The following is a 22,699-nucleotide window of genomic DNA, read 5'->3' as shown; positions in this document are numbered from 1 at the left end:
CTTCTGCTTGAATTCACTTGATGAAGCGTGGGCTGGATACTATTAAGAAAAATGGCACAAAGCAGAGATCTCCACATGAGTGCAACCACTTTTAAACTATAGACTATAGCATTTATTCTAAATGCTGTATTGGATGGTGATACTCCAACTGCTCTGGCAAGCTGAATGACAAATATTTTGGTGCTTCCTTCCTGCACTGTTATGTCTACAAGCATCTTTTATTATTAATGGAATAATATTTGCTACAGTAGGCCTCCATGGTCCAATCAATTCCAAGGTGTATTGAAAAGGCACCACAGCTGAACATCTAATTAAGTATGATATTTTGTTCCTTTTAAATGAGACGCTGTTTGAGGAGTACAGTAATGGTGCCTTGTTCTGTTCAAGGTATCTATAATTAATAATCCCAATGATCAAAGGAAATGTAATCCTAAGAGAACATAGCTTTTGAGGTATTAAGTACTAAGAACTGCTTCTCAATCTGTTCTGCAGTCTCTCAGCACACTAGGTTGTATGATGCCCTTTGGGATCATAAAACAAGCCCCATCATAGAGCTCTCTGCAAAAACTGCTCCCAGCAAGATAGTCGCTAGATATTTATCATGTATTCATTACTGCCATAAAATCTTTTGCAAGTTTTTTTTTCCTGGCCAGACCTTCACTGTCACACAGATCTCATTTATTTATTTAGCAGCAGGGCAGGATGCTGCCCTGTAATGTACTCTGTACTGATAAGTCTGGACTGGTGTTGTGAGGAAGGTCCCTTTCCCCAAAAAAGGGTATTCCATCTGTTTTTTCATCATTGTATGGAACCAAAGTTTCTTCAGATAGAGTAAGCATCCTAATGTCAAGCTGCGGAGGCTTTAGTTCTCTCCTCCTGCTTTCTAATCTTATTTTCCACTCCCCAACCACTACACCACTACCATTCTGAGCTCTCCCTATGCCTTAAGAGCAGATTTGTGTGACACAAAACTCCACTGTCACTGCAACAGGGGTGGATAAATCTTTTATCCAAGAGAATAGCAGGCCAGAACCTCATTATTGTCCCCGGATCATTCTCTGGAGTGTGAGCACTTCAGCACAGCTCCGGAGGCATCTGTGTTACTCTGTGGAGCTGGTGGCATGAGTGACATTGTGTCCCGGGGCTACAATTACTGCAGGCTCACTTACCAGCCACAAAAAGTTACTGTAACTTCCCATCGCCGCCCTGTAAATCCGAGTCTGCTATGGATCAGGCCTCAGAGGAAGAAAAGGAGAAGACAGGGAAAAAAAGCTAAAGCAGGGAAGTGAGAGCTAGGAAGCAAAAGAGAGACAAGGAGTCAGACCTACCTCTTACATACATTAAATAAACAGAGGAAATAAAGGTGACTATTAATGGGGAAATAAAATTTAAAAAAAAATATCAAGAAATGGCATTTCTATACTGATTGCTACTGGTTAGTTTTTATTTATTCATGGTTTTAAATTTTGTATCATTTTACTGGTAAAAGTTAGATCATACTGATCTAACTTTGATGACGGCTTGCTGGATACCTCTTTATTTATAGCAGATATTTAATGCCCTAGTATTTTTGTTATAAAACGTGCCATCACATTAAGTTTTAACAATTGACTTTTAGTGATATTCCTCTAATATGAAAGGCTTATTTCTTAGCATGTTCCCCCAAAAAGGGTCCTGGGCATACCCTGATGCTGGTGAATATTCTGGTTTTGTTTTACTTCTACAATGAAAAATCTTACAAAGGTTTAAAAGAAAGGCATGCCTAATTAGAGAGTGGGTTTTCAATACCTACTCTTACTCTTCTTTTGGGTCAGTCACTCCTCTTGTGTGCTTCTGAGCTCACTCTGAAAATAAAATGTTGTAAAACCATGAACATTCTTCCTCTGTTACAAGTTGGTAGATTTCTCAGGATGCTACAATACAGTTTGCAGGTCAGGAAAGCTACCACAGGCTTTGTGTCAGAGCCATGACTATGTTCACTGTTCAGGGTTCAGTGAAACTAGTGTTCAAAGACTGGCCCTCTGCAGAAGTTCTCATTATAGTCTCCTTCTGTTGGGCCTGTGAGTGATTTTTATCTCTGTGAAGTCAGGGAGGGCAACTTGTGATGACATCACTGCTCTTCCCCAATCTCGGTGTTATGATCCTGGCCCTGTTTGGAGCTGCCCTCAGCACAGGAGCTCAGCAGGACAGCAGACAGAAACTTGGGTTGCGCCAGTTCCCTGCTAGACTTCAGCCTGTCCCAAAACACAGGAGCTGCGACTTTGCCCAAGCAGTCTTTGAATCCCAATTGGTAATTAGTTCATGCAGAGCTAATTGTAGGTGATTTCTATTGAAAATAATTTAGCCCATAACAGAAAGGGCTGGAATGTGAACTCTTTTACAAAGGTCATGCTGGAGAAGCATGGTCTTGCTTCCTCTGTATTTACTGCACATTGTAGCCACACTGAAGTTTTCTTCTCGGTCCTGTGGCATTTAAATCACAGTGCACTGCATATCCAGCAACATAATGCTGATCTGCCACAGGGCTGATTACTTTTTTTAGGTCTGGGGAGACAGGAGAAGCAGCATCATGGTTTTGATATGCGAGTACTGTTATATAGTATGAACTGAAATTGTGTAAGGAAAGGACTATGCACTCAGCAAGCCTGGAGGGACAGCATGCACTCTGGCTATGCATATCAGCGTGTTCCTAATCTAAAGCTGGAGCTGATCTTGATGTTCTGCTGCTTTTTGATGGCTTCAGCAACATTTAGTTCTAAGCTGTGTTACTGAGAACCTCAACATCTGCATACATCAGCACATGACTTTGCACCCGGCGACTTTAAAACAGTTGCCCCATGTTACAGGTTGGTATAATGCATTTCTAACTATTAGGGCTTTAGGCTTATCCAATTTTGACTCACAGAAAGAAATCGCACCTGGGTCAGCGTTACAGACATTTGAGGCTATGCTTTAAAATCACATCACCTTTATGTGCCACTGTTTATCAGAATCACTGCTTTATGCTGGTTTTATATTAAGAAAAGGAAAGAAATAATGAAGTGGAGAGGAGAAACACAGATAAAGGAGACTGAAGAGGATGCCTTCTAGTAGCTTTCAAAGGCAAACAACATGTGGACAGAGAGAATTTGGACATGAAGTCAGTTTTCTACTCAGTTTTAGCCCCTCTACTCCAGGGATTTTTAGCAGCATTTGGCAGCATTTTGACTGTTTTGTCTCTCCTATGTTTGTAGCTGAGCACAGTGGTAGCACAGCTGCCTGCATGTTCTGACCTAAATGAAATCTCAGTGCTGCAAGTCAGCAGTAGCTGGTCTGCATGAGACAGCATCTCCCAACTCAGCCAAACTCTCAGCTCCTTGCTGAGGCTGAATTCAGTAGGAGCCAGGAACTCAGTGGGAGTTGGAAGCCTCTGTCTTACACAAAGGCAAAGTGCCATAAACTCTTTTCAGACTCCAGAGAAGCTGGAGAACTTGAGTCTCTCAAGGTGAGATTTGGCCACTCCAAGAGAAAACAGATCCTTTGCTCCCTATTTTCCACTATTTGGAATTCACACAGAACCAGGAGCAACTGGATTTCACCAAAACTCACAAACTGACAGTTTTATGCTCTATTACACTGTCTGTGTTCCTGAAAACCCCCCACTGATGAAAAGAAGGAGACCATGCATCTACCTCCAAGGTGTTGTTTTAGCCTTCCTCCTTAGTGAATACAGGCAGTATCTCCCCAACTGCAGCAGAAATCAGTTCAGTTTCTACATCAGTATGCACACCATTTACCATGATGGATATCAGCTGCCTGATCAGCCACTGTCCTGCATCTTATACAAACAAAAATGTCTGTGCACAGTAAAAGCACAATGATCCCTATGCACTACTGACTTAGACTGGAGTGCTGTAGCGCTAAACATAAAGGTAAAAAGCAGCACAAAAACTCTTTCACTCACATTAGAAACCAGCCTATTTGCATTGCCAGTAGCACTGCACCTTGATGTCCAACCAAAATCCTCCAAAAATTAAATCTATAGGAGCTCTGTTGAACTCCTTGGCCTGATTCTCCTCCTGTTCCCACCACAGACACTAGGATACGATGCAAAATAAAGTGAGAACCAAAAGGTATTTACTTTTAGAAGTAAAGAACCCATTTACCTCATTTTTGAGATGTTTGTTTTGTGTATTTGGGACAGCCAGTCCCATTGCTGTAGTGCTCAGTGCAGTCAGTAGGTGCAGCTGTAAAGACTGACACTGTAAGGACTGATGCTGCTGCTGCTGCAGTACTTGTGGGGTAAGAAGTCTGGGATGGCACAAAGGTTAAAAGAGATTGAAGGACAATGACAGCCAGCAGTAGCAGCCTCCATTCTGGGGGAGCAGCACCAAATCACTGTGAGCTTGTGGAAAGGTTTGGGCAATCGTGAAATGGAGACATTGATTTAATAACCAGTTCTTGTAATTTCAAACAAAAATAACTTTAAAACTGAAGGGTTGCCTAAAGAGCAATTTAAAATTTTAATGCTACTGAGTTGTTACTATTACACTAATACCCCATATTTTGCTTCAGAAATTAAGTTGTTAATTTAGTTTCCTTGGTTTTGCTGATATAAATGTATTTAAAAAAAAATTTGGCTTTTTTGATAGAAATAGAGTATTTGTGTAACCACCCTTTTTTTTTTCTGCCTGTGTGCAATGGTGGTTACTATGGTAATAACCATGATTCAAGATTTAAAGCCTGAAAGTGGTTTCTATAACAACATGCTGGGATGTTTTGGACACACAATTGAAGTTAAAGATTCAGGATTAACTCTTTATGACCACACTATTTGTAGACACAACAACAAGTGTTGGCTTGTTTGGCAAAAGTTTGTTCATCCCTTCCCAAGGTATGCTTTTCCATTGAGAAGATTGACTAATAATAATTCCAGCTGTGGACAGAGCAGGTCAGGTCCTGTGGCTGGCGCTTTCCTCATAGGTGAAGCTCTCAGAGGAGAAATGGCACCACAGCAACTACAAGCTACTCATTACACTAGATAATTAAGATGATAATACAAATGTAATGAAAGATGGGAAGGGATAAAATAGTGTTAGTGCAATATTTAGAAAGTTTGAGACTTTAGTCTGGAAATCAAAACTATGTGCAAAAACTGAAGTGATCTATTCACAGAGAATCTCCATGGAAAAGCTATTTTCAAGGCTAAAATAGCCCCTTACCTGGCTTGGTTTTTCCCAGAACAGCACGGTTTCCTGTCCTTTTCTTCCCCATCTGCCAAATGCTGATCCATGAGTGGCATCTCTGCCTTTCAGTCCCCAGTGAAGGTGTCTGATCCCAATCTCCGTCACTGTTGATTATGCATCTGTGCTCGTCTCTTCCCTAATTCTTCAAGATACATCAAGATTAAGTACATATCTGCACACCCACAACTTTCTAAGGCTGTCTTTGCAGGGAAATTATTGTCATAGTGATGAACTGTATTTTTTGTGTCATGGTGCAGTGCAGATAAATGGAGAGATGCTTAGTTACACCAAAGCCATGCACTCTTCAATGTGGCACTAAATGCCTTGGGCAATATTTTAATATTTCCAGTTAAATGATAATTATTTCAAGATCTCAGTAAAGTCACAGAGCTTGATATTTCAGTGACTCAGATTCGCACACTTGTTTTAAAATCCCAAGGGCAAGTTTCAAACAAGTAATGAACACAAGCACTGAAGGTTCTTGTTTCTAACTCCAGACACTGGGCTATCTAAACCCTTGCTACTGTCATGTTATCTGTGACTTTTTTAGTGAGCTTATTTGATCACAATGTAAGCCTTCAGCTGTGAACAAATGCTGTATGCTGGTTTTGATTCAACAGAATACAGATTGAAGTAATAGCACTAAGAGAAGCAACGGTTGCTTCATTTATCACAATGAAATTTAATCTTTCTAGTGACTGAGCACAACCGAGACGCCAATTATATAAGCCATTCTAGCAAATTAAAACAAAAAAAACTCCTAAAAAACAAACACACAAAACCCCAACCCTAGACATAACATACTTTTTCTGGGCTGTTTTTCTGGGTGGTTTTTTTTTGATTGGTTGGTTTCGTTTTTTTTAAAGAACTTGCTATTGCAGTTTAATATTTTTTTTTCCCTTAGGAGTATTTTTAAAATTTAATTTCTCAACTCATGCTATCCATTTCTTTCCAAAATGTATGAGTTAGTAAAAAGTCAGATTTTATTCTGAACAGCTTTATCTGCGCTAGCAGGTGTAGCTTCCTAGTTTTAATTCAAATGTGCGAAGTAATAACTCTTTGTTGAAGAAAAAAAAAGTTCTCAAAGCCCAATAAAATCATCAGTGAAAGCTCAATAAAATCTATCTTATCATAGATTTTTTTTCCCCTAGAAGATAGACTGGCTCTGCTAAGGTGGTCAGAAAATCTCTGCAGCATATGTAAAAGATTCTCTGAAGCTGTTAGTGTTGAAAGCTTCTGTGAAGCTTAGAGTCCTCCTTCAGGGGCAGAAGGCACATTTAAAGAACAGCATTGCAAATTACAAGCAGCCTCCAGGCACGATGAGATGATTAGCAAAGTGCAGGCATGACCACAGCCAAGCGAACTCTAGTTCATAACAATGTGATTAGCAGTGATTGAAACTTAATTTTAAATGCTGCTGCTGATTATGATATTTCACCAACTCGTAGGAAGAGTCGTGTCCTTAAAGAATAAGTCTTTGCTGAAAGACATGTGTGACACAAAGAGCCCAACACAGTTTGATAGGTTTTGTTTGGAGGCTTTGAGTGGCTGTGATTGCTAATCCAATTCTCAGAATTGGGGATTATCAATTCACTTTAGATTTGATCTAATTAAGTTAGAAGAATATTCTGAAAAGTAGACATGAATTCTGTAAGTCTCTGATTCAAACAGGATCTGGAAAAGAAACCCTTGAAGTTTTCAGCAAAGCTATACAGACAAGCTCTTCAAAATTACCTGCTTTACTGAGGAAGAATAGCTTCAGGTGATCTGTGCCAAAATGCTTTTGCCATTTCAAAACCCCTGCCCCATTTATGTTAACTTTCCCATTAATTTAATTTTTCCCTTCTATCCTCATTTTCATGCATTTCTAACATCATAAAAGTTGTTTTGTATTACTGCAGTGTTTTCTGACCATTCAGAAGTCTTTGCCAGTCAAAATCATGCATTTTTAGTGCTGATTAGCCATATAAGCTCAATTATTCGTACACTAATAAGATCACATCAGTGAATTTAAATAATCTTCTCCAAGAGGGAAAAAAAATGCTGTCTTCTTTTTGGCATTTGTTGTACTTAGTCGTTTGTGCCAGCTCTTGTAAAAGCTGCAGGTATTGCCCTGTTTCTGGTAGTACGGGTGATGTGCCAGTAGATGGCAAGCTTTACTGCAAAGAATTTCACTGCCAACCATCTCATCTGCATCACAAGGATTTAACCATGGGGCAAAATGCTTGGCACTAAATCCTCTCATAATTAGATTAATGTACCAATGTTTATAAAGAGACTGATAATTACCTCAAGTGTCAGTCAGTGTAAATTCAAAGTGATCAGCATTTTGTTTCCATTATTCTAATGTTACATACAAGTTTTAAGACTGTCAGAACAAGTCACTGCTGAAGTGACCTTAATTGCTTAAGAATAAAAACAACTCCTCTACATATCCGAGGTGGAGCATGAGGCCTTTCCTGGTTATCCTGCTGCAACCTTGTCAAAAATTAAGCTCCCCAAAACACTGAAACATTTCTGACCCTTTGGAGCTCTTTCTGCAAATGGAGTAGAGGATATTCTTTAGGCCTCCACTTAAACTAAGCCAGACTTTGCATCATCACAATGCATCACAGAGCATGTGAAAGCTTCCACCTTCTACACTCTTCTTCCTCTCTCATTTCCACACAGCCCTCAGTAGTTCCCAAATCCACTCTTCCATATGACTCCAGAGCAGCAGGGAAACTAGGGCAGGAAGGGAGGTAGAGTTAATAGCTTACCTGAAAGAGGGGGAAACTGGGGTTTTAACTAGCAGTCCAGGATCCAATGATATCTGAAGCACTCACATCATTTAGTAATACAATTTAAAAAAAAAAAAAAAGTCATAACTTCTGTGGTGTTCCTCAAAAATTATACAAATAATAAAAACCATGCACAGTGCTTTAAAATGAAGACAGAACTCCAATATTATTATTACTTCACTGTAAACTTGTAGTACAAATCAGATAAAAGTATCCTCTAGGGATACTTTATTGAATTGTCTGTTGGCAATTTCTGCATAAGAAATTTGTTTTATAAAAGCCAAAGGAGTTGAAATTAAGATACTGGTTTAAAAAAAAAAAAAAAAACAGGAAAGGTTTTCTGTTTCATGTTTTTTCCCATAGTGATATCACCTCGGAGACAAATTGGTTGCCTTCACTACAAACAGACAGTGCTTTTAGGGCTGTCTGCCCTCTTCTCTCATTTTCCATCCACTACTACTGCCTCACAGAGCTATGAAGCTTTTTAACCAGTGCTCACAGCTAGTATGTTGCTATCAAAACTGCAAACTGGCAAATGCTTCATGCTCTCTCACACAGTCTTTATAACAAACTGAGCTGTTGCATGCAAATTATCTCTGGAAAAGCAGTAATAATTAACTAAATTGCTTCTCATGTCACAGTGGTCCTACGTAAAAAGCACTCAAATGGTTGACCTCACCTCTTGTAGCTTACACAGTACAGTACTAGACAACATTATAACTTAATCATAGTTAATTTCTTCAAATTTGCAATCTTTCCTCCAACATATATTTTAATGAATTTTAAGTAGCTACACAGACTGAAAGGAAAGCTCTCTAAAGTTGTGTAATCCCAAGGAAAATGTGAGGTGCAGAAGTTCCTAAGGACCACAGTTTTGCTCCTTTTAACTGTAATTAATAGATTACAGCAAGCTCTGTATTATTCAGGCTAAATTAAAAAAACTAAATGCATGAGTAATATACAAAATTATGCAAACCAGGACATCAGAACATGCATGAGGGTGTGCTGAGGAGGAGAAGAGACCATGTTACTGCTGATTGTGGTGCAAGTCAGTACATCATAACCAGTGTCTTGAATTTTACATTCAGTCAAACCTGGAGGAAATACAACTGACACCTCATTAGGATGGAATATCTGCTCCCAGTGTAAAACTGATTGTTAACAGGCTTGGGAACAGCCATTTTAAGAGCAGGCTAAATCAGAAGTACTATTTTTGTCCTGTTTTCCTTTGAAGAACATTAGGTAATGCTCCAGTTCTCCTCCTGCAAGTCAATGTTAACGTCCTTTCTTAATCAGATCTATCATAGCCTGCATTAAATAAAGACAATCTTTACCAAGCAAAGACCATAATTTTTCTGTTCATCTCTTCATCTGCATCTATGCATCCTCTGCATCTCTGATGTATATGTGCACTTGACAACAGCTCAAAACGTTTCAAACAAAAATATTTCTCACATTTTACTTATAGATGCAACACCCCAAAAGAAACAATCAAGAAACTATTCCTATGTAATCCTTAAGACCACTGCTTGTTTTAAATCCTGGTGTCATTGTTACTATCAATGTTACTACATAATCTTTATTCTGCTTGTTCAAACAAGTATCAGTTAGTTATCTGACTTGGTAAATGTACCTATTCACGAACATCAAGTTCATTCCGACTGCTGCTTTTAATTCTCAGAGGCACTGTTGCTCCTGTGTACATCTAAAGTCAGAAAGTACAACAGTGATGCACAGATAACTTTTCCAACCTTTCCATTTATTATCTTGGTGTCTTATCTACATAAGCAGTCTTTCCTCAGCTAGTAAAGCCTTCTGACACTTTCCTTCTCCACTCCCACCTCCTAGAAAAAAACAGATTAAATTATATTTATGTATATATATATATATATAATATTAAAATACACATTATAAAAACATACCCTCCCCAGTCAGTTTGTATTCTCTGACAGTCCTCAGTGTTTGTTTTTTTGCTATCCTCAGGTGATCAACCCACGTCTATCACTTTTCCAGCCAGGGATCTGTCCCAGGCCTTTATCAGCACTGGTCTAACTCCAGTTATTGATAAGCATCTCTACTCACCACTTCTCTTTCAGTGGCCCATCTCCATCTCTTTTGTGTCCACTCTCCTGACTCTCAGTTCAAGAACTGAGAAGAATTGAAAGACTGATGATCAGTGGGTCTGAATTTCTCTAAGAAGTTCAGCTCATCCACAACACCCTGTTTGCATAAATATACACTGCTTTGCCATTTGTTTTCAAGTAACTGCTGTAGAATACACATACCCTTCATATATCCAAACAAGACTCTGGAATAAAAGTATAAACTGAATAAAGAAAAAAGGATGTTTACAGGACTATCACATAGATTGTTTAATGCAATTTTCATTCTCCAGCTCACTAGTCTTTCCCTTCTGAATTGCTGTCTTCTCTCGGAAAGGAACGTTCAGCTTTATTTCATGGAGTCTTGGCCAAGATACAACTGCTTCAGTGTATGTCAGTGGTGGGTTCTGAACAATGCTGGTAACAGCTCACCCCTCCTTGACTGGGAAGTGAGAAGTAGCTTTTGCTATTGTCAGCCTTTACAGCAGCAATGCTAAAATCCAAGTGGCCTTTAATTACTGCCAGGAGCTCAATTCCCAGAGGGTAAGGAACATGTTTACACCATGTTCACTGAGTCCTTCCAGCCTCAGAGGCTGGAAGGCTCTCAGAGGGCTTGCATCTCAGGTGTTTGGGAGATTCTTTGTGGTGGAAATGTTGCACAGCTGTCAAATTACTATTTCGAATCAGGAAATCAGAATCAAAGTACGTGATGGTTTGAACTGCTTGAGCTGTAACTGCAGCTGAGTAATTTAGCTTTGTGAAATCTAATACAAAAGAACTTCAACCACAAAAGCATTCAAAGTGGTATGGAACTGAAAAAAGGGGTTCAACTCCTTTCTCTAGTAAAAAAAAAAAAGTCTTAAGTATAAATGCATTCCATATTGTTGGATATCGGTTGACAACTACCAATATTGTTGCAACTATACTCATAGTGCTAAGAAATCCTGACACTCCAGACCATGGCTGTTGGAAGAGGCAAGAACAGGAAATTACAACCTACTCAATTTTCATAATTGTTTTCATTTTACATTTATTAGTCCACTAATGCATCTCAACAGCCAACAATTGGAGCTGCTGGTTTTGAAGCACAGTTATGTTAAGAACTACACTTCTTTCACTCTTGGTTACTCCCAGTGCTTTTTTGCTTTTCCTTTCTAGAGTCACTTTGCACGAGGAATGATTCCAGGTGCCTGTCAAACTCTTGCCAAAAGAACTCTACGTGCATTACTGGTCATAAAGATGACCCTTGCCGTTGTGCAGAAGCGTCAGTGGACAGCGTGGAGGAACTCTGTAACAAAACCTCCAGTCCTTGCTTCTCAAACCCCTGTCTCCAAAATGCGACCTGTTTAGGCTCTGCTGGAAACCTCAGCTTTACCTGCGAGTGCCCCTGTGAAACCCCTGACAGCGCATGTGACACAAATCCTTGTGAGCATGGAGGCACCTGCCAAAATGGTTTGACTGGGCCCACCTGCCTGTGTAGTGCAGGATACACAGGAACACTCTGCGAGATGGATTTGGATGAATGCATTTCCGAACCGTGCCACAACGGAGCAGTGTGCAGGGATGGGGTCGATGAATATTCCTGCTACTGTGTCCCAGGCTACCAAGGCAAGCACTGTGACCTGGAAGTGAATGAGTGTGTCTCAGATCCGTGCCTGAATGGGGCAACGTGTCTTAACCAGATAGGACGCTATGACTGCATCTGTCTGCTTGGGTTCACGGGTAAGCACTATTAAAACAACTTTACCTTTCATTGTACAGAACCATTATAATTCGTGTTCCAAGTTTAACTCCCTCAACCATACATTTATTTAGCCATATCTGCATTACCACCTTGCCTTCAGCCTCAGCACCAATGGCTGTTGGTCCCTTACGGATTACTATATCGCTGTGAACTACTGATATCAGAAAAGGAAGGATTAAAGAAATCTCATTATTTACCAACATCTACACATCAGTTTTGTGAACATCAAGCTATGTCACAGGGCTAGACAAACTTTCCTTTTAAAAGAAACATTCTCAAAATGCAGGTCTTCAGAATGCTATATGTAGTTTTTGTCTGGGGATCAAAAGCTATATTTGACAGAGTTAAAAATTAGATCTAATAAGAAAAACTGTACTCTTAAACCTAGATGTTTCACATTTACTTCCTCTCCTCTGCCCTTCTCAGAAACAAAGGACTCATTTGCAACTAGAATATTATGTAAGTTACATAGAAAAGAAAGTGTTATGTTCCCAAACTGCCCATTTTTTTGATAATCCTATTTTATGTAGCTCCGTTTTTAAGGTAGTGGTGTGATTTTTCTTCCTTACTTCCTCTACTGGAAAGCATATAATTCTTGTCAGAAGACAGCTCCCTTCAGATTTCAAAGCTGTATTCAGGGGTAGGACTGTGAGAGGTAGCACACTGAATCATTAAAAGGAGAAAAGGGGAGGCATTTTAGTGATAGATTGCCAGTCAGGTAAGCAAAGAAAAAAAAAAGTCATACAGCAAAAAGAGGACGAAAAAACATCTATGGCTTCAAGTGATTCAAATGAATAAGAAATAAGAGATGTGGTTTACAGCTCCATCCCCAAATCCCTGTGCAGGAGGGGAAGTCAGAGGTAAAAAGCAGCTTTCCTGTGTCTGACACAGCACTCGTTGGAAGCCAGCCCTCAGTTAATATCCCTTATGAGCATGGAGAATGTTATTTGAAGGAAGCTTGTTACCTTCCTGCCACCCCGCTGCTGCCAGCGGGTGTCGGAGCCCGGGCCAGCTGAGGAGAAAACTACACAACTGGGGGAAAGCCGAAGAGCATAAGGAAGGAAAAACCTATTAACAACCAGCATGGTTACTCTGCAATGATCAGACTCAGCCCAGACCTCCTGTTGTATTCAGGAAACTGTATTTGTTTAACTGGCGCTGTTAGTGGGGTCCAGGCCTGGATCCATAGTCCAGAAACTCGGTTTGAAAGAGGCAGAATATACACCTTAGAGACAAAGAAAGAGAAAACATAATGAAATAATAAAACCCAAACAAACAGAAATGAAAATTTAGGTCAACACAAACTGCTGGAGGAAAGTTACTCTGCTGGAGTCGCTCCACTTTCATCATGAAATTCTGCTGTTTCCCTGGCTAATGCTCTCCACTCTCACCAAAAATCAAGCAATGTCACCAAACACTCCACACACTGCACAAGCAGAGTTAAGAAATGAGTAGAGAACCAAGGAAGGAGAAGAGGTGTAAAAGGCACAGCAGAAGAGGCTGCAGTTTTTTGACATACAGCTTCAACAACATTTCCAGTAGCAAAGAGATTAATCATGGTAATTCTATAGAGGAGTAGCAGACCATTCCTCCAGCAGTAAAATATCCACTTTAAAAGGTACTTAACAAAATGGTTTATCAGAAGCATTCTTTTTTGTTGTTTTTTTGCACCTTGCTGTGAGTTGTGCTAAATGCACAAGCCAGAGGGATTACTGGATGAAAGCTCCAACGCGTCCCCACTGGTAATAAAACCCCTCATTTACTCTGTCAGGGGATATTGCCAACCATTATTATCCTGGCCTGACACCATGAATTACTGTGGGAAGTCATCCAGCCTCATCTCATTTCTCTAAGATGCAAAAAAAGGTTATATCTCTTGATTTGCAGGTAGAGAACATACAGTTATTCTATAGCATCAATGTTAACCAAATCCATGAGTTACTGGCTGCAATTGCTACTAGTTCCATGGCCTGCGACTGCTATTTTGTGTGATTGGTATGCTGCAGCACTTCTTAAAATAGCTGAGAAATGTCACACATAATTCTTACACAAATGGAAGAGGTTAGAACGCACCGAGAGCCAAAGATTGGAAAATTTAGCATGAAATCTGCAGTTTCTATGATAATGTTCTGCATGTGTGAAATTATTTACAAGACATGTGCCACGCAGCTGTTAAATAATGAAGCTCAATTGGTTTGTTGAAGTTTTGCTGGCTACCTTAATCAATTGCATTTTTCCCCCATTGCACTAATTGCACTTGCTTTTAATTCACCCCAACAGAGCACGGTATAAGAGCCTATTATTACCCACAGCTAGGTGCATTAATTACCTTCCTGAAGCCAATCCTCCATTGCCAGTGAACATTTCAGTGTGAACTAACAGGAGTGCATGGCTGCTTCACAACCGAGTCTCAGCCTAAGATAGCAGCAGGAGAAAGTATTTCGGTGGCAGACAAAAATAGCTGCAATGAGCTAGATTTGTTCTTTTGGCAATACTTTTTGCTATGATGTGACCACCTCTGGGATGAAGTCTGTAGAATATGAAGAAATTATTCCTGACAGATCTCTTAAGTTCTCATTCAGTATTCTCATCAATAATGTATATGCCATGCAAATATTAAGAATAGATGCATCATAAATAAGTCTTAGGTATTTAAAGGCAAGCAGGGGCACAGCAGTCTCTACCATGGGATGAAGTACCTCAAGTACAGGTGTCACTTCCCAACAAGCTCATGTCCATACTGTTGTGGGTATCAATAGCAAACAACGTGGTCTACCCAGCAGCAATTGCCAGCAAAGTGAAAAGCCTGTTTCCTTCCTCAGCTTTTCAGTTTCAAACCAGCACTCCCCACCTTGTGTCCCAGCCAGCCTGAGCAGAGGATTCAGCCCAGGTTATCAGCTCTGCCGAGATTCTCAAGCATAAGGCTGTGGCATGAGAGGAGTCCAGTGGTATTTGCCACATGTCCAAGGCTTTCCAATTAAAGATTAGCAGTGGGCACACACATCCAGGGTATGCTTGTCGCAGCTCATAACGTCACAGGACCAAAATCTTTCACTGGATTTAGCCTTGCTCTTCTCCTCCAATTTTGTCTGGGTAGTGCAGTGTAAAACCTGTAACAATTTACACCTGTGCATACACACAGGTGTGGGTCCTTAGCACAGACCTGCATGCAAGCAAGGACAAGCCTTGCTCTCAGAAACCAATTTCTTTCCCCTGTCCAATTTTTGATGTAACTCTTTTCCTGTCCCTTCAAAAATAGTTATGTGACACTCTCCATCCAGTTGATGGAATGCAAGATAACTTTATACAGACTGAGGAATTTGAGGACAGCCCTCTGCATGCTGTGCACGAGCACAATACTACAGTTCAGGAGAGCAGAAAGGGTGACCTGCTTATCAATTTCCAGCCGTAATAAGAATCTGCAGATCCTCCTGGAACTACACTGACCCTGCAAATCCCTCATATCTTTGACCAGAAGGTGTTTTTACACTGTATCTGTAGGCATCAAAGTTTGAAAACATTGGCTGTGAGTCCTTCATCCCCACCTGCTTTTACTTTTTATTGACTGGGGCTGTACAAAGAAACACACAGTAGGACTCATTAGAAAAGAAAGCAGTGTAAGAAATAATCTTAGTTCTTCAAAGAAACCGAAAAAGTTATGAATATGACTCCTAAGAACCTTCACAGTTTTTCAATTCAAACTGCTTTTGTGGTTCAGTACCTGCTGAGAGGCTCTGCCTGCCCTAGGATGGGGTGCCTTAGCTCATGATGGTTCAGCCCTGTGCAATAGCTGTGGCAGGGCTCGCTGGCTCACTCCTTCCTCTCTGGCATATGATATTTGGCATACAGCATATTTATGACAGAACGTTAGACTGAGGTGAAAATGCAGATCTAATCTTTTCATCTCTCTTCTACACATATAAGAAAGCCTGACAGCCAATTCAGCAGAGGCTGGGAAGGAATCCCCCCCATTTGCATGGCACATCGCATTGGCTGGATGCATTATACAGAGAGAAGTTTTCTTCTGAGGCAACATTGCCGAAGGCAGGTTACTGGGCTTGATAGATTAAAGACGTGAACCAAAACAGCAACGCTATGTTCTCATGTTAATTGTCAGGCTGTTCTCAGGCCTGTAGTTTTAAATTTGGCTGAGCTGAGGATCAGTCGAACAGTGCTTGTTTTGTCACATGATTTTTAGTGTTCGCAGTAAGCTGTTAACAAGCTCTGGCAGATTTACGGTCACTAGACACACTTCTGCAAACACATTGTTTATAATTACAGTGAATTCACAGGGCAATGACCACAGAGGGACTGCTTACTATATCTGGATGTAATGTACATTACCATAAAGCCGTAAGAGAGCATTCCTGTGCTGCGGTCTCGCGGCAGGCTCCCACTGAAAGTAGTGGTTGGACGATCAGTGAACCTTAAACTGGGGGCACAGGACTGGCAACTTCCCTCCTTCCAGTGTTCTCAAGGAACTGAAAGAATATATTCTCTAAAATTACAGCAGTGGTATTTCTTAACTACTGAAAAGATGAGCTTGCACATTAATGTTTAAATACAATGAAAAATACTTGTAAGTCAACATCAGAAAATTTTGCTTTGGCATTTTAAGATATTTCCAGGTACATATCCATTGTAGAGATTTGTAGAGATTTTTTTTTTCCCTTTAAACAAATATTCTTCATTCAAAACCATCAAAATAAATTAGTAATGAAGTAACAGTGCTCAATATTATCAATCTCAGTGTTATAAGAAAGATGCCCTGAGTAACATCGTACAAATTTTACACCAGCAGAGAGCTGGCAAAAACAGCATAAAGAAAGAATTAGAGGTGAGCTCCTAAATAAATTACTAGGGTAATACCCATCATCAAATGTCTGTTCCCATCTTTTGAAAGTCTACCCCATCATCTTGTACTAAAAACTTCACCCTTACCACAAAAAAAACCAAAAAATAAAAAAAGGAACCCATTCTCAGGGCTACAATTTTTCTTTCAAGTAGGAAATTCCCCTGCAGACTATTTTTACAATTTACAGTACTATGCTACTTTGTAAGCCGAATAAGCAAGTCCACTTCAAAGCAATTTCTTCATTATAATTTGCCACTTTGCATCTGTTTTGTGGCTGATATTGTAGCTGCTAAAACAAATTGACTTAGCAGCTATTTACAAATATTACTCTATTGCTCAAAACACTAAACAAGTGCATAAGCATACAAACCCCTGAAACAGTCAAAGCAGGAGCTGCAAGGCAGTGATCATGTAATTTTCCTATTGTCTCCTGGACTGTGGTAGCAGTAAAAAAAGGGAGTATATATTTAACCTGTCAGATATCAAAAATAGAGATAAACTCATATGAGAACTGACTTAGTTACATCAATTACCTCTGAAGAGCAACTCCAAGATTCTGACCTGTTGCAAACATTGCACCACAGACCCATTTATTTACACATTGCTAAATCTTAAAAAAGAGATAAAGCAATAAACCACAGCTAAACAAGCCACTTCCCAATGAATTCAATTAACTGTGCAGCTTTAAATGGACTCTTATGAGATCAATAAATTACTAGTCACCTCTATATTGTGTAAACAGCAACAATACCGGTTTGAATAAACTGAAAATTAACTCGTCTTGTTTCTGTGTTCAAGCTACCATAAAAAGTGGGTTTTCTACTGATTTTTGTGATAACAGCTGGCTTGATCTTTTGTATATTCTCCTCAGCCTTGAAAAAAACAGTCTTTCAAAGCACACTGAGGAGGAAATCCCTTTCGAAAATAGGTAATTGCTTAAAAAACAGAAAGAAAAAAAATTCTGTGACTACTGTACTTCAAGCAGTCCTTGCTGAGATCTCCAAAACTCTCTCCCAGCTCTGGGGTTTGCTTATTTTCTTTGCTTTTGAAGGTACAAACTGTGAGCTGGAAATAGATGAGTGCTCGTCACAGCCATGCCTGAACGGTGCGACCTGCCACGATTCCCTGGGGCGCTTCTCCTGCTCCTGCCCACCGGGGTTCCTGGGAGAGCTCTGCGAAACCAACATCGACGAGTGCGCCAGCCGGCCCTGCCTCCACGGGGGACAGTGCACTGATGGTGCCGATGGGTAGGTCTGCAACCCCTGGGTAACACCAACGTGAGGTGCTGGCAGCTCCTGCGCTTGTGGGTGGGAATGCTGAGGGAGCCTGCACTGCCAGGGCGCTTGTTCCGCTTCAAATGGCGGATTTCGCTCCTTGATCCTGCGCTAATTTCACTTGAAATTTGAAAAGGATTAAAGAATGCGAGTCTGCTGCCAGAGCCAATATGGCAACAAAATATTTATGGCAAAGACTGACCAAAAAGTACATTTTTCATATTTGTACTTTAAAAATTCACAACATGCTGTTTGTCTGCCTCTGAGGATTGTCATTTAGGGATGAATTCTGTTTCTAACGCTTATCAGACTTTAGTTTTCAAGAAATATGTGAGATTGTATAAAACTGAATTTGCCAACAGCAGCTGCACACATACAATAGACAGAAGCATTAGAAAAGAGAGGCAGAGAAAAACTGTAATAATAGTAACCATAGTGATAGATAACATTAGGAAATATGTCAGGAACTTTACAGGCATATATAGGACAACAGCTATTGTTGAAAATAACTTGCAGTGTATAGAGAAAGAAATAATTGAAAAAAAAAAAAAAGAGAGAATGCAAGGCAACAGAAAATAGAAAAAGGAGCTTTTCCACCCACTGTTACTAGCCCTCTGCAGAGGTCCCTCTGCAGCCCAGGCAGCCAGAGCTCTGGCATTCACTCACCAATACTGGCTTTGCTGACTCAGCATGATATGCCCACACTGAAAACACATATGTATATAAGCCCAGTCTCAAAGTTCCCAGGTGTATTCATGCAGGTGCTCCTCTCGCCAGAATAAGATTTGTCCTTTGTTGTGTATTTGCCAGTTTTTAAAAAGCAGTTTTGAAAATTTTAGTGCCCCCCAAATCAGCCCAAAAGTCACATCAGCAGAAGGCATGCTTGCCTTGAATAAAGGGGGAATTCTGGGAATGAGCTTTTGTACAGTGTGGTGACAAGGCACCAACCTTGTGGAGCTCCTTTTCAGCAGTGCTGAATGGCTCTGAGCAGGACAAAGCAATTTATTATTTCACAGTGTAGCTAAAGCATGACAGCAGGGAGAGGGAGGTCACCTTGTAGCTGAGTAGCTCACAGCAGACCCACTGTGTAACCTGTAAGCCTTTTGAGGATACACACACGAGGTGAGCAACTGGGATGCTCGTTCAGGCCAGATCTGATCCTGTTCATTTTTCTCTTTTTAAAGCTGAGGTACATGTAAAATCAATTTTAATTGGCTTGGAATACCACAGGGTATCTGGAGAATGATTGGAGCTCTTGCCATATTTGTTCTGTGATGAAAAGGGATGGACAACAAAGCAGTTCAAAACAGACAGGTGTTCAGCAATTTTCTTCCTTTTTTGTGTTTTTGGGGTAAATGAAGAATTTTAGTCTTTAAATAGTACTTTTCCTTTTCTGAGTAATCTGTAGTACAGCTGAGGCTTTTGTGTCTGCCACCAGCTCTCACAGAAATGTGCAAGGCAATGGATTTAGCACGAAAAGATGTAAATACAAACAACAAACCAAATTCTCTCGCAAATTTCAGACTGATCTTCCAGTGAGGTTTCATGAATGCAACAAAGTAGAACTCATCTCTTAAAAAAACACTTTCGTGTAAGTGCACATTTCTTATTTAAACTCTACTGCACATTACAAAGTGAGTTGTGGATGTATACTTCACTGCTCCATGATTCTGAACCAAAGTGAAAACGTAGCATGAGCACAGGCAGAAAAAGACCTTTCATCACAAATCTGAGCAGCACCAAACTGAAGGTACATGGAAGAAGTGTGTAAAAAATACAGCAAAAGAGAGTGACTTCTGGTTTGAAAACATACCTCAGAATGAAAATTCTGATTCACATCTTCCTCATTACTTTTTATATCCTAAATTCAAATGCCACCTGGTCTAAGTAATCTCTGATTTTGATTTAAGAATAATCCGTACACTAGTAATAAACTGGCCTGCCAGAAGTTTCTGCTCATGTACACCCTTAAATAGTGTAGTAAAAAGTTTACACTTTTCGGTCCATTAGGTTGCAGGAGCCAGTTGATCTCTGATGTTACTTTATGTTCAACAATTTCACTTTCTGTCCAAGACTAAGACTTAGATATTTAGCAGAGAAATTCTCATTCAGCAAGATTCCCCATGATTTCAATTGTGTAATAATAGCGTATCATGTAAAAGAAAATATAAGAATAATTTTTTGTTTCTGATAGTTATTTTTAGACCAAGATCATGCACAGTTAACATTTACCTTGCAAAAGCCTGTCTTCTCGTATGACATGCACGTGTTGATCATCTTTGATGATCATCACTGATCATCAAAGAACAGAATGATACATTCTATAATACTCAGCTCACCTAAAAAAAAACCACAAACAAAAACCCCCAGACATTACTGATTACCTGCATGTTGTTAATTTCTATATATACTAGTTTGTTTACTTTTGTTGTAGTAACATTGCTATGAAAAGGGAACTCCTATTATTGTTATTACTGGAACTAAGCAAGAAATTGACATTTTTTTCTAACCTAACAATAAAAGGCTGTTTTTCATGAAAGAAAAAATATCACTTAGTTGAGGAACAGAAATTCCCTTTTTTTCCTGCCAATTCAATTTGTACCAGTCCAAGAGCAAGAGATACTAACACACTTACTACCTCCTCCCTTTTAATTTTGTGAATAATGTTAATGTTATAATTTCTAAAAGATACAAACTATTTTCCCCAAAACATTTTTTTAAAAGGAAGAAAAAAAGAAAGATCCATATTTCTTATAAGAAATGATCTGTCAAAACCAATTTGAATTCACAAGCAGTTCTTTGTCCCCAGACAAAATCACATACTTCAGGAAACAGCTCATTGTTGGTTCCCAATTTCTGTGGTTTCTCCTACAACACCAGATGGTGGTCTCGAGCCTGGACTCAACCCTGTAAGCTGCTAGCAAAGGCTGCACAAGAAGCCTGTGCAGGTTTGGGAACAAAGCCGAGATCTCTTGACTTCCAGCTTGAGGGAACACTGCATTCTGTGTTGCAGGTACAGCTGCAACTGTACTGGTACTGGATTTATGGGGCTGCACTGCGAGACCCTCGTTCCCTTATGTTGGTCACAACCTTGCTACAACAACGCCACTTGTGAGGACAATGCTGACAATTACACGTGCCACTGTTGGCCAGGTAAGCTTCAAGTTCTCACAGCAGAACTGGGCAAAACCAAAAGCACTAGTATTGTGGAGTCAAGATAGGACATCAGTCAAAGCTGGGATCCACCTCCCAGTTACTTAATCCTTCAGCCTGTGTGATACATACATCACAGCTACAGCTGACCCTTTCTTTAGTCTTCATTCAGACAACCTTTAAACCAGTCTAAAATCTCATTTGTGAATGCAAAACATTGTCTATGTATGAACAAAAATTAAACTAGGTGTATTGGTATGCTGGGAAACTGGTCTCCTTCATGGTACCAGTGCAAGCCCTTCTGTCTGGTAGCAAGGGGTAAGACCCACAAGGCTGTGTTCTTTACCAGAGGGCTTTGTGTATCCAGCTGTTTGCAAACTGGCCCCCACACCCACAGTGGGGATACAGACCCTGCTCTCTGGAGAGACTACACAACTCTTTCAGCACATGGACTAACTACAAGAAGTCTCTGTAGGAGTTTAACACCCGTGACCTTACTGAGGATGCAGGAGCACAAACAGCACTGTGGGAAGTAAATGCCTCAGTGTTGTTGGACTACACGATTCTTGGTGCAATAGAAAAGGAAAAATTAGGCAGAACCCTTGACATTTTCCAAAATTTGGGGAGTCTCGTAGCACTTCAAACTCCAGATGAAACACTTTACAAACACTAAACGATTTATACTTCCTGCCCTCCTCTGCCTTTCTACAGCCTGAGAGTGTGTGTACACCACAATGCAGCGCCTTGTTACTCACACAGATCTTCACCGTATTGCCAAAAAAAGACCCAGACAAATTCTGCCTAGCACAGCTCAGCTCCCCAATGCAAAATAGCCAGAGCAATGTCCTGCTGCCAAGCCCTGGCAGGGAGCTCGAGGGAACGTTCGCACCTTCAAGGAACTGAGGAAAACTTTTAGCACATGACAAAGCCTGAAACCACGTTTCAGCTACTATTCACAGTGTAGATTTGGTGTATATTTTGGGGTCTGAAAGGGATGAATAGCACACAGAATCATAGAATGGTTTGGGTTGGAAGGGACCTTAAAGATCATCTAGCCTTCCACTACCTGAAGAGATCCTAACAAGAAAGATTAAGAGGGGCTATTTTTAAGAGTATGTAGTGACAAGGGGAAATGGCCTCAAACTGAAAGAGAATAGGTTTAGATTAGATATTAGGAAGAAATTCTTTACTGTGAGGGTGGTAAGGCACTGGCACAAATTGCCCAGAGAAGCTGTGGATGCCCCGTCCCTGGAAGTGTTTAAGGCCAGGTTGGATGGAGCTCTGAGCAGCCTGGTCTAGCAGAAAGTGTCCCTGCTCACGGCAGGCGGGTCGGAACCTCACCGTGTCACGCCACTGACCGCCCTGTCGCGGTGCTCTCCGCAGGGTACGCGGGGTCCCGCTGCGAGGAGGACATCGCCGAGTGCCGCAGCAGCCCCTGCCTCTCCGGCGGACACTGCGTGGAGCGCTCCTGGGCCGGGCTCTACGGGCGCGTCCCGGGGCTGCCGCCAGCCTTCAGCTACGACCGGGCCGAGGGCTACATCTGCCGCTGCCCGCCGGGCTTCTCCG

General features: G+C 40.6%; 1 protein-coding gene across 1 annotated transcript in view; it reads left to right on the top strand.

The window, feature by feature from the left end:
* The window catches only part of CRB1 (crumbs cell polarity complex component 1), a 99,448-nt gene that overhangs the window by 14,225 nt on the left and 62,524 nt on the right, over nucleotides 1-22,699 (top strand). The window contains exons 2-5 of the mRNA XM_051804263.1: nucleotides 11,266-11,829; nucleotides 17,758-17,953; nucleotides 20,994-21,133; nucleotides 22,517-22,699. Of these exons, the coding sequence (XP_051660223.1) occupies nucleotides 11,266-11,829; nucleotides 17,758-17,953; nucleotides 20,994-21,133; nucleotides 22,517-22,699 (1,083 nt within the window). The remainder of the gene's footprint in view (nucleotides 1-11,265; nucleotides 11,830-17,757; nucleotides 17,954-20,993; nucleotides 21,134-22,516) is intronic.

Source organism: Manacus candei, unplaced genomic scaffold (genome assembly GCF_025592945.1).
Source record: "Manacus candei isolate 608988 ecotype Guabito, Panama unplaced genomic scaffold, ASM2559294v1 h1tg000005l, whole genome shotgun sequence".
In the NCBI taxonomy this organism is placed as follows: domain Eukaryota; kingdom Metazoa; phylum Chordata; class Aves; order Passeriformes; family Pipridae; genus Manacus; species Manacus candei.
Note: the sequence above shows the minus strand (reverse complement) of the source record. Positions and strands in the feature narration are given on the sequence as shown.